Source organism: Perca flavescens, chromosome 20 (genome assembly GCF_004354835.1).
Source record: "Perca flavescens isolate YP-PL-M2 chromosome 20, PFLA_1.0, whole genome shotgun sequence".
Classification (NCBI taxonomy): Eukaryota; Metazoa; Chordata; class Actinopteri; order Perciformes; family Percidae; genus Perca; species Perca flavescens.
In genome coordinates this window covers 18,170,335-18,184,494 of record NC_041350.1, presented here as the reverse complement: position 1 = coordinate 18,184,494, position 14,160 = coordinate 18,170,335, and the positions used below count along the sequence as shown (strand labels likewise).

Here is a 14,160-nt window from a genome sequence, read left to right as displayed (position 1 = left end):
AAAAAGACAGCCACGCATGCATGTATTCAGTAAATATCCATGCACAGGTGCACATGGTCAAAAAATACAGGATAGATTTTAATAAATCAGATGTTATTTATGTATTTTTTCATCTTCCTTGACAAAACGCACAGAGCCCCACCCTTTGCAGTTAATGTGAGACATCCGGCGAGATGCAACCAGTCTGATTTTGAGAGGCAGTAGTCATGGTGAGAGCCGAGCCGGGCAGACAACTCTGGAGAGGCGCCTCTCTTTTTGATCAGCGGCCACGGCACGCCTAAGGGCCAGGCGGACGGACCTGAAAAACCAGCTGCCTGCGATTATTACTCTCAGCGAGGAGCAGCTCAAGAGCAACAAGTGAGCAAGCGTGGAGTCTCCTCCTCCTCTTCACATAAACTCTTTGATTCCCACAGAAGGCACACACACAGAAGCATCTCTGGTTGTTTTTAAACTCTTTTGGCCTTTGTTTTTGTCCGTCCCATCTGTTTGTACCTGTGGGACCTGTGGGTCACTTTAGCAGCACCTGGGACTTATTTACTTATCGGAGTAGCACACACTCTTCTACTCCCTCGTGCCTCCCTCCCCAGACCTTCTGTGACTGTCAGCCCTCCACCGGTGGACTATGCCCCTATCAGTCAGCTGAGGGAGGGGGCTCTGCAGCTGCTCAGTCTCCCACCTGGAGAAGGCTTGGTCTGAAATTAAAGAGAAGACGGTAAGTCTTTGCTTTTGACTACTACTTATCTTGAAAACGTAAACTTCGTCTATTTTGGTTGAAAGGAATACTTCAGAGAGTTGGTCAGTCTTTTCTGTGTGTGTGTGTGTGTGTGTGTGTGTGTGTGTGTGTGTGTGTTTTTGTTTGCGTGCGTGTGTAGGTGTCTGTGTGTGTGTGTGTGTGTGTGTGTGTGTGTGTGTGTGTGTGTGTGTGTGTGTGTGTGAGAACAGGGGTTCTCCCAGAGATAATGTGGCGAGACAGCAGGTGAGTCTCAGGTGAAAGGGGATAGCTCACATTCCAGAGAGTCCTCAGATTTAGAAATCTGTTTTCACTGTTAAACCATTGGGAAGATGAGACATGTTAGTCCTCGCCAGGACTAAATGACTGCTGTTTGTATAGTACTGCTGTGCTAAATCAGAGTTTTCATATATTTCAGTGGCATGATGATGATGTATTAATCATTTTGGACTTTGTGTGAACTTTGTTTTAGTTTTTTTTTTTATAAACAATGATGTGTAGTCATTTGACCAGTCTGTGTAGTTCTAAAAAGTTAATTGCTCCTCTAATTAATTCATTAAATCAGCTGCAATCACTTCTTTCAAACTTAGAGTCTGGATTACTTTGAAATGTCACTGGGATGGTATATAGTCACTTTATACAGTATGTATAAATGTTTTTATTTTTTAGCATTTATTCAATGGTCTACAGTAGTGTGTTTCTGTTTGACAATTTGATGAGAGAGGCACGAGTTAGAAGATAAAATGACAAATGTAACCCTTAAAAGAGCATAAAAAGCCTAAAGAGCATAAAATACATCAGGGTGCAACATACAATTAGCAGGCCATTCCCTCCATCCCCTTTCACAATATCAAATTCACTCTTTTCCATTATGGAATAATGAAAATGCAGTTACAATGAGGCTGTAACTAGATCAACCTAAGAAGTTTGAACTGATATTCACATGAAAAAGAAAACAAACTTCTGTCTGGCTGTGTAGATGATAAGCACCGTGCTATTGTGCGTACCTTCTTTTGTTATCATTTTTTGACTAGGATAAGCATTGTTTGAAAATATGTTTTATTATCTGGCCTTAGAAAGCATACTGGACATACCAGCAAGAAGAGCGAGTGTGCGAAAGAGTCTCAATCTTCACCTCTTACACAAAATTAGCTGTTTTTCAGGATGCTAGACTCTAATTAAAAGTATTCTTGTCAGCAGCAGACATCTTCAATATTCATCTAATGTGGTATAAAGTCTTAGTCCTATTATATTATTGGATTAAAATACTCATGGGAAATCAGAATATCTTGACTGAGAAATCAGAACCCAGAAGTTAAGCAGGTTTCTGTCATTGTAATATCTGTATTAAATGAGATGAATCAGATTTCATCAGGCCTTTAAATACTTTGCAAGCATTCAAAATCCCTTCAGTTCAGAGTGTTGTCGATGATGTGTTGACTCAAATAGATGATTGACTAATTGATTGATTTTTAAGTACAAAGGAGCTTCTGACCACAGTAAATAAACCCAGAAAACGTCCCACCCTTGTCTGACTATTTCAGCTAAACAGTGATGTAAATGTGACCACAATGTTCATGTTTGTAGATAAAATTATTTTAATGGCCACAAATATCAGTGAACACCTTCCACTGTATCCCTGCCATCAGTTTCTAGTTTTGCTTTGCCAGACCCTCCTCCAAAGCGCGCTGGAGGAGGGTCTGGCTAGTCCACATAGCATTCGGGGATGAGAGGAAAACGTGCTCTGGTTTATTAGCATTTCTTTAAACCAATCACAATCGTCTTGGGCGGTGCTAAGCACCGGAGAAAAGCCACTGTGCCGCTGCAAAACAGGCTCGGAAGGAACTTTGTTTTGGTGGAACTTGTGTACGTTTAGAAGTTGTTTAAGTCGTGCAACAGAAAACTCAGATTGGACAGATAGTCTAGCTAGCTGTCTGAATTTACCCTGCAGAGATCTGATTAAAGGTTAACCATAGTCCTTATAAATCCCCTGGAGTTTAATGGCAACACAAAGGAAGCCCAAGGCAACGGATATCCGGCCTAAATGAGTGAAATCCGGCGGATTTTCCGGCAGCAACAGAGCAATCCCGGAAGTGAAACGTCAAGGATATAGACTAGTCTGTTTCTAACTCAGCCGTTTAGACAACTATTGGATCAATCAAAACCTTTTATGAAAAGCATTTTTTCGCTATCTTTCTATAAATATCCATTTGTCATGCTTTTTGTAACCTCGTGAACAATACATTGTAAGAAGCTGAGCAGTTGTTGTGCAAACCTACAATGTCCCCGATGACAAAGTAGTTTCCTTCTTCCATCTTAACCCAGTTGTATGATTCTTAATATAGGAATATTTGGTCAGCGTTAAAATCATACTTTTCACTCTCACACCATGAGCTGAAACATAATCATCATATATTACCTCTTTACTACGCACATCTTTTTTAATTCGCCAGTTGTACGCTATGCCAGAGACCTGTCAGTGCTGTTGCAAATCCCTTGGTGATGGATTGAGGTCGATAAAAGTCATAGTTAAGTCCCTCTTCAGTGTGACATCTGGAAAACAAATCATATGGGAAATTTACATCTGACGTGATGCAGATGACCTCTCTGCTGTGACTCCAGACTGTATGCTTGCTGAACTAATAGCTCCACCTGGGTCTTATTAACCTGCTGCTAATTGACTGCTCAAATATTGTCTCCAAGACCGTCATTTAATCGTGTTTATGAACTTGTGTGCTGGAGACTGCGTTAAACGTGTGTGTGTGTGTGTGTGTGTGTGTGTGTGTGTGTGTGTGTGTGTGTGTGTGTGTGTGTGTGTGTGTGTGTGTGTGTGTGTGTGTGTGTGTGTGGACGAACAAGGGGAAAAAGTCAAGCCGGTTAACAGCTTTGTCTGGTTTTTCCTCGTATAAAAAAGAGGAAACTAAATTGTTCCTGTTCTGCGTTGAGAGTGCGCTCTCGGAAAAAGCAATAAATGATTTGTTTACTGAGGGTGGAAGAAAGGATATTGAATCTGCCATGTTAGCGAGGAGCTGCAATTTGTGGAACAACAAACAAACTATTATTAGAGTAATACAGTATAGTAAATGCTGATGTCAAAGTGCTCTGATTAGCTCTAGTTACAATTCCTTTGCCCAAAAACATAAAAAGTTTTGTTTAAGTCTGCTTATTGATCATATCTATGACTTTTAGGTTAGCAGAAGCAGGCCAGTGGTCAGCACTGTTCATCACAGGAAGAAGATCCAGAGTTTAAATCTGCATTTCTTTTGGAAAGAAAAGTTGAAATGTTCAAGTTTTAAGTTTATTTTATTCATATAAAACTTTAACAGCAAACAAGGTTTGCCCCAAAGTACTTCACAAAGACAAAAACATATGTATGCAAGCATAAACCATGCATAAATATACATAGATACAGAGATGTGGGGAAAATATAACAATATTTACATACAACCAAGTTGAAACACAAATGAATACCCATGAAATCAGATGAAAACAGAAAAAAATCATGTGGATTTGACTGATTTTGTTCTCACATTGGGACCTATTTCCTGCCATTTTACTTTACTTGCACTAATACTTGAATTAATGACAATGAAGGATGTACAGTATGTTTATGACATTTCCAATTTATAGATGACGGATGAAGTTAATCAGTTGATCATGCTGTTTGGTTAGCACCCCAGCTAGCAGCTGATGTGATTCTGTGCTTTGTGGTTAAAGGAGTAGTTCCACATTTTGGGAAACGTGCTTCTTCGCTTTCTGGTGGAAAAATGGATGAGGAGATCAATATCACAAATCTGTACGATAAATATGAAGCTACAGCCAGTGGTCGGTAAGCTTAGCTTAGCATAAAGATTGGAAGCAGGGGGAAACAGCTATATATGTGGGATTGTCTCAAAGGTCAGTGATTTTAAACAAGTGTTTTCTTTTGGTTAGCTGTGCAAATGATCAGGGCAGATTTGAATGAATTTGAAATCTGAATGAATGTGAAGAGCAAAATCAATCAGTAGCAACTCTTTCTTGTCATCTCTGACATAGTTTTCAAATAACGTTAATGTGGAGCATAAACATTTTCCGTGTTATAGTGTTATATAGATGTGGACAGAAAGACACCTCTCCTCACCTAATATCTAGGAGGAGGTTGAATGCAGCAGAAACATTTGGTGTTTTTAAAATGTACCAATGACGTGAGCCAGTTCTATTTTTACTGCATGCTTAAAAAGGATCATCTTTCAAGTATTAATTAGCTGATGTTCATGCGTAACACTTTTGGTAACGTACAATGCTCAGGGCAATTACGGTATTTGCTACAGTATTTAGCCAGTGCCAAGCACAAGTTGTTTGTATTTCAGGAGGTCCGGTTGAAGTCACAAAGTCAGGAACTGACTGTAGGATGGCGAGCAGTGCCAGGGTCAGTTTTGTATTTGAGTATGAGGTGTGTCAACTGTGTGTGTTTCCTCACCTGAGGGCTCTCCAGATCTTCACGTGACCTCTACTACGTCAAACCTACACCTAAGCCTTATTGTTTTATTGTAATTACCACCACGTCAACACACCCCATGCTGACGGAGGTGACACACCCACCCGGTACTGATGAAATGCCGGCATGTGCCAGGGCTGCAGTTGGCAACGCTAATACATAAGTGTACATAATTGTACAAGAGGCAGCACTTCTGCTATGGCTACAAGTACAACACAGCACACAAAAACTGGACTTTGGTCTTTTTCACTTTGTAAACCTATAAGATGCACAAAAAAAGATATTTAATGCAATAAAGGTAAGAGAAAAATCCCAAAATCATACAACCCCAAATCAGAAAAAGTTGGGACAGTATGGAAAACACAAATAAAAAAAAGAAAGTAGTGATTTCTAAATGTACTTTGACTTGTATTTCATTGCAGACAATGTGAACACAAAATATTTCATGTTTTGTCTGGTCAACTTAATTTCATTTGTAAATAAACATCCTTTCCTGTCATTCAGACCTGCAACACATTCCAAAAAAGGTTGGGACAGGAGCAATTTAGGGCTAGTAATCTGGTAAATTGGTTAAATAATGATGTGATTTGAAACAGGTGATGTCAACAGGTGATGGTAATTATGATTTGGTAAAAAAGCAGCACCCAAGAAAGGTCTAGTCCTTTAGGAGCAAAGATGGGCCGAGGATCGCCAGTTTGCCAACAAATACGTGAGAAAATTATTGAAACGTTTAAAAACCATGTTCCTCAAAGAAAGATAGGAAGACATTTGCTTATTTCACCTTCAAAAGTGCATAACATAATTAAAAGATTCAAGGAATGTGGAGGAATTTCAGTACGTAAAGGACAAGGGCGCAAGCCTAAGCTGAACAACCGTGACCTCCGATCCCTCAGGCGGCACTGCATCAAGAATCATCATTCATCTATAAGCGATATCACCACATGGGCTCAGGAATACTTTGGCAAACCTTTGTCAAGTACCACAATACGTAGTTAAATCCACAAATGCCAGTTAAAACCGTACTGTGCCAAAAGGAAGCCCTATGTTAACAGTGTCCAGAAGTGCCGTCGACTTCTCTGGGCTCGGAGGCATCTGGGATGGACCATCACACAGTGGAAACGTGTACTGTGGTGAGATGAATCAGTATTTCAGGTATTTTTTGGGAGAAATGGACGCTGTGTACTCCGGACCAAAGAAGAAAAGGATCATCCAGACTGTTACCAGCAACAAGTCCAAAATTCAGGGTCTGTCATGGTATGGGGTTGTGTCAGTGCCCTTGGCAAAGGTAACTTGCACTTCTGTGATGGCACCATTAATGCTGAAAAGTACATGGAGATTTTGGAGCACAATATGCTGCCTTCAAGATTATTATTTATGATTATTATTTCAACAAGATAATGCAAAACCACATTCTGCACACATTACAAAGTCCTGGCTGCGGAGGAAGAGGATATGGGTACTTGACTGGCCTGCCTGCAGTCCCGACCTGTCTCCAATAGAGACTGTGTGGCGCATTTTGAAGCGCAAAATGCGACAATGAAGACCCCGTACTGTTGCCCACCTGAAGACTTGTTTGCAGCAAGAATGGGACAAAATCACACCTGGAACACTTCATCACTTGGTGTCTTCAGTCCCTAAATGTCTTTTAAGTGTTGTGAAAAGGAATGGCAACATTACAAAGTGGTAAATGCTTTACTGTTCCAACTTTTTTTGAAATGTGTTGCAAGAACCAAAATAAGATTAAGAAATAAGAGAACAATAAAAATCATGAGGAACACATTAAATTATGTGCTGTTGTATTGTCTGCAATGAAATACAAGTCAAAGTACATTTAGAAATCACTACTTTCTTTTATTTGTGTATTCCATACTGACCCAACTTTTTCTGATTTGGGGTTGTAATATGAGCACTTTAATTGATCCAATCAATACTGCCCTTTGGACGCCAGTGTCCCGCTGGCTTGTGATGTGTTCCTTATGGTATACCTTGTTCTGGCATTGCAGCTCTTACCAAAGGTCTGGCAGAAGTAATGAGAAAAAAAACATTCTTGTAGTTACAAGGGCATTGTCTAATATGATCATATACCTTTTTATGAGCAGAAACTGTTTATCAGTCAGCAATGTAACAAAAGTGTAATGTAAAAAAAAGTAATGTAAAAAAACTGCTTTATAAACTGTATTTAAAAAGACCTTAATGATAGCAAGTCGGCACTGATTACATAATGTTCCGGTGAGGATCCTCATTCCTGTGGTTTGTACAAAACAACCATTCATTTGTGTACTCCCTCTGCTGCTGTCACCCGTCTACTGATTATAAAAACTATATCACGCTGATATTTTAAAAATAAATAAATTAAAAACCTGCTTGAGCTAAATGTATCTCTGTGCTGTACAATGCAAAGTGCCATCATTTAAACTTGATAAATACAAGTACAATATTGTCCACCAGGAATACAATATTGTGAGCAGTATGTGTCTTGTGCATAGAAATTATTAGCACAAGGGTACAAAGTCCCTCATGTCTGTTAACAATTGAATCAGGTGCCCTTCAAGTAGTAGTAAATTGATGTCTTGTTTGTTTTAGTCCTGAATCCATCTCTGTGTTTGTGTAAATGCTACATTTAGCCTGTTAAACTTCAGTCTTTCATATATATTAATATTTACTGTAAACAGCTGACTGTGACTATGAATTCAGGTAAAAAGGCTTATAACTGTAAATAGAGGCACAAATAAATATACATCCCTTAATGATGCCATGCTGTCTGTGCTTTGCGAAGCCCTCTTAGGCAAATGTGGGATTTACAATGTCTGCACCATGTTGCCAAAGCAGTAGTATTACCAACTTTACACAGCATATATTAGTCAGCCACTTATCAGAACCTGTCACCACTACAAACGGCAAATATGATATATGTCATTACTAATCACTATGTTTAATAGTGTGTCAACACTGGGAGAAGCTGGTTGTGCAATGTTTGCTGTTAAGCAGGAAGCTGGATAAGATGTACAGTACACACAAGTATGGAGGACTAGCTACAAGTCTCTGTTGTCAGCCTGTAATTGAAATTCGGATTTGGTTTTTCATCCAATCCCAATTAAGAAAGAATCAAAATCCTAGTCTTGACCCTAGTACAGGAACGTGTGTCACATGTATGGGGTTGTAAATGGTCCTTTTACATTGCTTCAAATTCACAGCTTGGAGGTGAAATGTAAACTTTTCCGCTCCATTAATGGTTAAGGCTGTGTACACAAGCCAATGTATTTGTCCATACAAAACTAATCTAATAACCTGTGTGAACGAAAATACATTTTGATTGTAAAATAAATATTTTAACTAACCTTTAATTAAAAAACATGTATTTAAAACTTATATTCACTTTCTTGCAGAGGATAAGATGAGAAGATCGATACCACTCTTATATCTGTAGCCTACAGTAAATATGTAGCTGGAGCCAGAGCTTGTTAGCTTAGCTTAGCATGAAGACTATAAATAAGGGGAAACAGCTAGCCTGGCTCTGTTGTAACTGTTGTGGTAACAAAATCTGCCTACCTGTTTTTTTAATCTGTACAAAAACCAAAGCTTCAACATTTTTCCAGGCGCAGTTGCCAGCAACTAGTGGAGACTCCAGGAAGTTACTACTTCCAGCTAAGAACTAGAGCAAATTGTTTTGGGTTTTTTTATTCAACAAATGAAATATAACATATTAATTCAATCAAGCTTTAAAGGTGCTGGTAGGCTGATTTTGTCATCTTTGGTCAGAGCCAGGCTAGATGTTTCCTCCTGCTTCCAGTCTTTATGCTAAGCTAAGATAACTGGCTGCCAGCTGTAGTTTCTTATTTACCGTAGTGACTGACATCAGAGTGGTATCGACCATTTCATCCAACTCTGCAAAAAAGCGAATATGTTTATTTTCCAAAAATGTCCATCTGAACATTGGCAGCATTTGTAGCAGAAAATAAATAGGCCACTGTAAGTGTGTGAAAGAGAAGACAAAGTTTGTCAGCTCACAGTATCTTTCAGCAGCCAGGTGTTCATTAGAAAGTCACAGAACCCTCCACCTTTTCAGCTATAGTAAAAGGTTCTTTGTAACAGCAGCAGCTACATACCTGACATGTAACAGTGAAGTTTGTAATATTTATTATATATATATATATGTGTGTGTGTTTTGTATGTGAACTTATTCAGTAAGGCGAAAGCAGTGCTACATATCATTTAATATATTATGACAATACAATTTTTTATGAATATGGTAGTTTCTTACCGACTTTAGTTAGTGCTTTTGAGAGAGACAGCAATCTGATGTCTGTCAACAACCTTTCGTTAAGTTAACTGGTGGTTCAGCGGTATCTTCACAGGTATTGATGCTATAAAGGTTTTGCATATTTCTTTGTAAATGTGGATGTTATCAATAGAGCAGTCAATCTAATTTAGAGAATAGAGACAACAAGTGTGTGTGCGTGTGCACGTGTGTGCATGTGTGGGTCTGCTCTTCCTTGTGTTAGGGTAGCCGATGCAAATCGTGGAGCACCTCTGAATGTGCTTCACCCCCAGCAGACACAATGCAATGTCACTCATGTCTTGAATGCAACAATTGTTTTAATGTAATAAACCTTACTTCATCTGTTTCCTATAATTAAAAAATGTTTGGTTGCAAAATGGGAGATCCTGACCTCCACGATCGTAAAACCTGACAGTTTAACAAAATTATGATACGATAACCCGCTGGATGATTTCAGGATTCGTCATTGATACTGTTAAATGAGAAATGAAAGTGAATACGCACAAAAAAATGACCCACCGCACATTTCAGGTTTACAAAACTGCCTGCATGAACATAAAGATAGATGCTTCTGATGCGACAGATGCAACAGATCAAGGGATATATTTAAAGATGATCATGTAAATAATAATGATCACGTGTCTTGATTCACGCTTCAATGACTGAGTGGCCGCCTCATCTGCGTCAAAAGAGGATGAGGAACTTCCATGATGACACTCATGTGGTTCTAGGGTGGAAGAAGTGGAAACTGAGTGACATTTCTAAAACAGGCTCAGTGGAAATTAAAATGAACCTACATGTAATCATAATTCTTTTTTTTTTTTTTTTTACGGAACTCAAAAACAAAGTGAGAGCAGGTGTAATTATTTCATGTTAAGTTTGCATGTTGAGTTTTTAATCTCTGACCATGCGAAGGCCTATTATCCCGACTCAGTGGAAAGTACCAGTATTAGTTTCAGGGCCAGCCCTGACCTACAGCTGTGTGTGGATTGTTTCCTGAACAGTATCAGGGATCCTTCTTAATAACAGAGGATCTCCGCATGACATGTAACGATTGCAACACAGTAGACTAGATCAAGATGACAGTGTGTTCAGATCAGTGATTAAATGAGTCATTCTTCAGAGAACAAAAATCACATCAATGCATCTTTATATTAGGACATGTTCCTCATGAGAATTATGGGTGTAAGAGAGGGACAAAAGCACAGGAAAACATTTGCGATGTTTTTGATGAGTCATCAGTGACACACGAGAGGAGGAAATATTTCAAGATTTGAAGCTGGTCTTATTTGATATTTTCCTTATTGTCAACAAATTCCATGAAAAGACCAAAACCAGTTAGTCTATCTTATACTTTCCAACTTCCCTACCCGGTCTGCAGCATTCAATAGCAAGTCCATATGTTCGTACTGAAGATGTAAATCGATACACAATTCACAAATTGATATAAAAAAAAAAGGCTCAGTCATTTTCTAAAACAGGGAAGCTGTAGTTTTTAACAAATGTTACTCAAATGTTGGGCAATATTTTTAGCAGCTTTTGATGCTCTAGTCAATATTTATACATACATGTCACCCAGTGCAAACGTGTGGCTCACTGATGTGTTTTTAATCATTTTTGGAAGACAATGGAGGCCTATGGGACAGGGGAACAAGTTATATTAGGCTATGTCTACACAAACAATACTTGTTAGTAGGATCAGTTTATTTGTTACAATGAGAAAAAATATAAATTATCACCAGACATAATTTTTAACCAACACTGGAAAATATCTTCTCCCTTTCAACAACCTTATCGTGTGTGTATATGTGCATATAGGGGGTGCATGTTAATATGCAATGAATTCATGTTCCAAAACGAGAACTGTAGCACAGCACTGCAGCACCATAACGCACTTGTCCTACATGTCTCAACATTGTTTCCTGGTCAGTTCTGGCTTGCATCAGTCCGTCTGGTGATACACATCGCAAATGTTTTCATAAAGCTTTAGCAGACATGACAGTGATGTATGAACCTGCTGTGTAATCGTAAAGCCAGCTGATAAAGAGCAAACACAAAGCCGTTCAATCACATCTTTCCAATCAGTTTTATGTCAGTCATATGGAGAGAGGTTTGCATGGCGACAAAATCTACAGTACAGTATGAGCTGTATTTAAAAAGATCTTAATGATAGTTATAATCTGGCCAGCACATCTGTCCTGTGGAGTAAAGTTGGCACTGATTACTGCTTCATACATAATGTTCTGGTGAGGATCCTCATTCCTGTGGTTTAAATAAAAAAAAACAATTATTCATTGGTGCACTCTCTCTGCTGCTGTCACCTGTCTACTGATTATAAAAACTATATCACGCTGATATTTTAAGCTTCAAATCCCATATTCTCTCCTCATTCTATTCTTGTCTCCTCGCTTATTCATCTGTAGTATGACTGCAGCAGAAACGGTTTTAACCTTGAAAAATATTACCCTCACATAAATGTTGTGCTGTGTAGTCATGGTTTCAGAGAATATTCAGTTGACTAAAGGGTTTTTTTGTTCAGGTAATTGCTGAAGATGCAAGCTTCAACTGTCTCACCTGGGACCAACACTACAGTACCTTCAAACACAACCACCACCACAAAGACCAAAGAACAAATACTCATCCAGAGTAAGGATATATGTGTGTGTGTGTGTGTGTGTGTGTGTGTGTGTGTGTGTGTGTGTGTGTGTCTGCATTGTCTCCTTGTCCTCTTAAATTGGATATCAATAAAACACACCCTTGTGAATGAGGTGTTTGTTGTGGACACCATCAGATCTTAGAATGTCCCCTATACTATGTCAGATAAGACGAGCCTCATAAATAAAAACCTATCGCGTCATGCAGTCTAATCTAGATGGTTTGTATGGGAGTGGCACTCATGCATTTAATATGAAATATTTGCCATGTTCTGTTTGCCTGTGAGTGATGTCGTTGCTAAGCTACTACAGACTACTTCTGGTGGATACGTAGAAAAACGTTGCACCACATGAAGCAGAGGGAATGTGTCCAATGGAAATTTTAGAAGCGACACGCTGGCTGACAACCTTTTAACATGTTAAGCATTATTTCTGTCTCTCAGGCTCCGGGGCAATGATCGCTGTCATTGTCATAGGTATCATCATCCTTCTTGCCATTCTGCTGATCATCCTGAAGACGTACAACAGGTACGGCAGCATTCCTGTTTGACAGGACAATTCCTGCATAGTGAATGTCATGGGCCGGCAAATGTACAATGCTATTTTTATCCACTTCCAGAAGGACTGGAAATCTGGCTGCTGTTTATATTTTTTTTATCAGGCTAATGAAAACAATTATGCATATCAATATACTCTCAGCCCCCAAATCACAGGTCAAATGAGTTGGACACATGCAACCTGCGATGTTCACTTTTGCATGATGTTCCCTTCTTATACTGTATTGTTATTTCAACCATTTTTAGAGGCATGAGGAGGTAAATCTATCAAGTATTACACAATATTTACAATATTTCCCTCTGAAGTAAAAGTATAAAGTAGTATAAAATGGAAATAGTAATTACAGTATTTGAGTAAAGGTACTCAAGGGGTCACAATACAATGCACAACAAATAAAGGAGAGATTTAAAAAGATATCTCTTCTACACGTCAAGTCAGTTTTATTTATATTGCCCAATATCACATTTATAATCTGTATAGCATACAACACCCTCTGTTCTTTTCTACCCTTGCTTCGGATAAGGAACCCCCGTCCCCCAAAATGTAAAAGAAACCTCAGGAAGAGTAACAGAGAAGGGATCCCTCTCCCTGGATGGACAGACATGCAGTAGGCATCTTAAAGTTATTCAAATGAAACGATTCATGAAGACAAAACACATTGGATAAATTGCTCACAACGAATAGACATATTGAACTTGATATGAGCAATGATGAGAGCTCACATGAAGGCCAAAAGCCCAAAAAGTATGGACTCAGTAGTGAAATGCGGGTATTTTCATTTACAGTTTTGACGAAGAAAAAATTAACATTATTTTCTTTCTTTTTGTCCTCTTTTTTTGGTCAGTTTTTTAATCACATGCATATTTGCTAAATGATAGCCCAAGTGAAGTAACATCATGGTTTATTTGTTGCCAGGCGGACCCATGTATCCAGAGTCCTGGGAGCCAGCGGTGGCTCCAAACCTCGTCCGAAGATGTCACAATCCACAGTTCCGAGCAGCATGCCGCTGAGCACCATGGGAGTCAACTCTGTGTCGGGCAGCATCTCCAATTTAAACCCAGCCTCAGAGAATGGCTTCCAGCTACCCAGAGTGGAGCTGATCAGTGTGGAGGGAAACCACATAGAGCAATCCAGCACCATCAGTGAATCCACTGCGATAACCATACACAATTCTCCATCAATGAGAAACACATAGCAGCAAGACTGTGGTTCTCACAACAGGCACTGACTGATGTGTTGTCTCCATCCGTGACCACATACTGTGTGCAGACTGAATCCTGTGAAAACTCAATCCGTGACGTTAGTGTTTTCACTGTCAATCTCCACCAACTGAGCCACAGCTGGCGACTACAATGACAACATGTCCTTTTGACAAAAAATATGTACATCATGAACAAAATGGTACCGTAAACAGACACAACGGATTGCATGAAGGATGTTGAATGACGGGGAACTGAGACGT

At 39.2% G+C, this 14,160-nt stretch overlaps 1 protein-coding gene across 1 annotated transcript; it reads left to right on the top strand.

Annotated features, from left to right (window-relative positions):
• Positions 1-365: 365 nt before the first annotated feature.
• ncmap (non-compact myelin associated protein) lies at positions 366-14,026 on the top strand. The gene is made up of 4 exons (XM_028564992.1): positions 366-712; positions 12,026-12,132; positions 12,584-12,668; positions 13,614-14,026. The coding sequence occupies exons 2-4, from the start codon at positions 12,039-12,041 to the stop codon at positions 13,891-13,893; spliced, it is 459 nt and encodes a 152-aa protein (XP_028420793.1). The 5' UTR covers positions 366-712; positions 12,026-12,038; the 3' UTR covers positions 13,894-14,026.
• Positions 14,027-14,160: the final 134 nt, after the last annotated feature.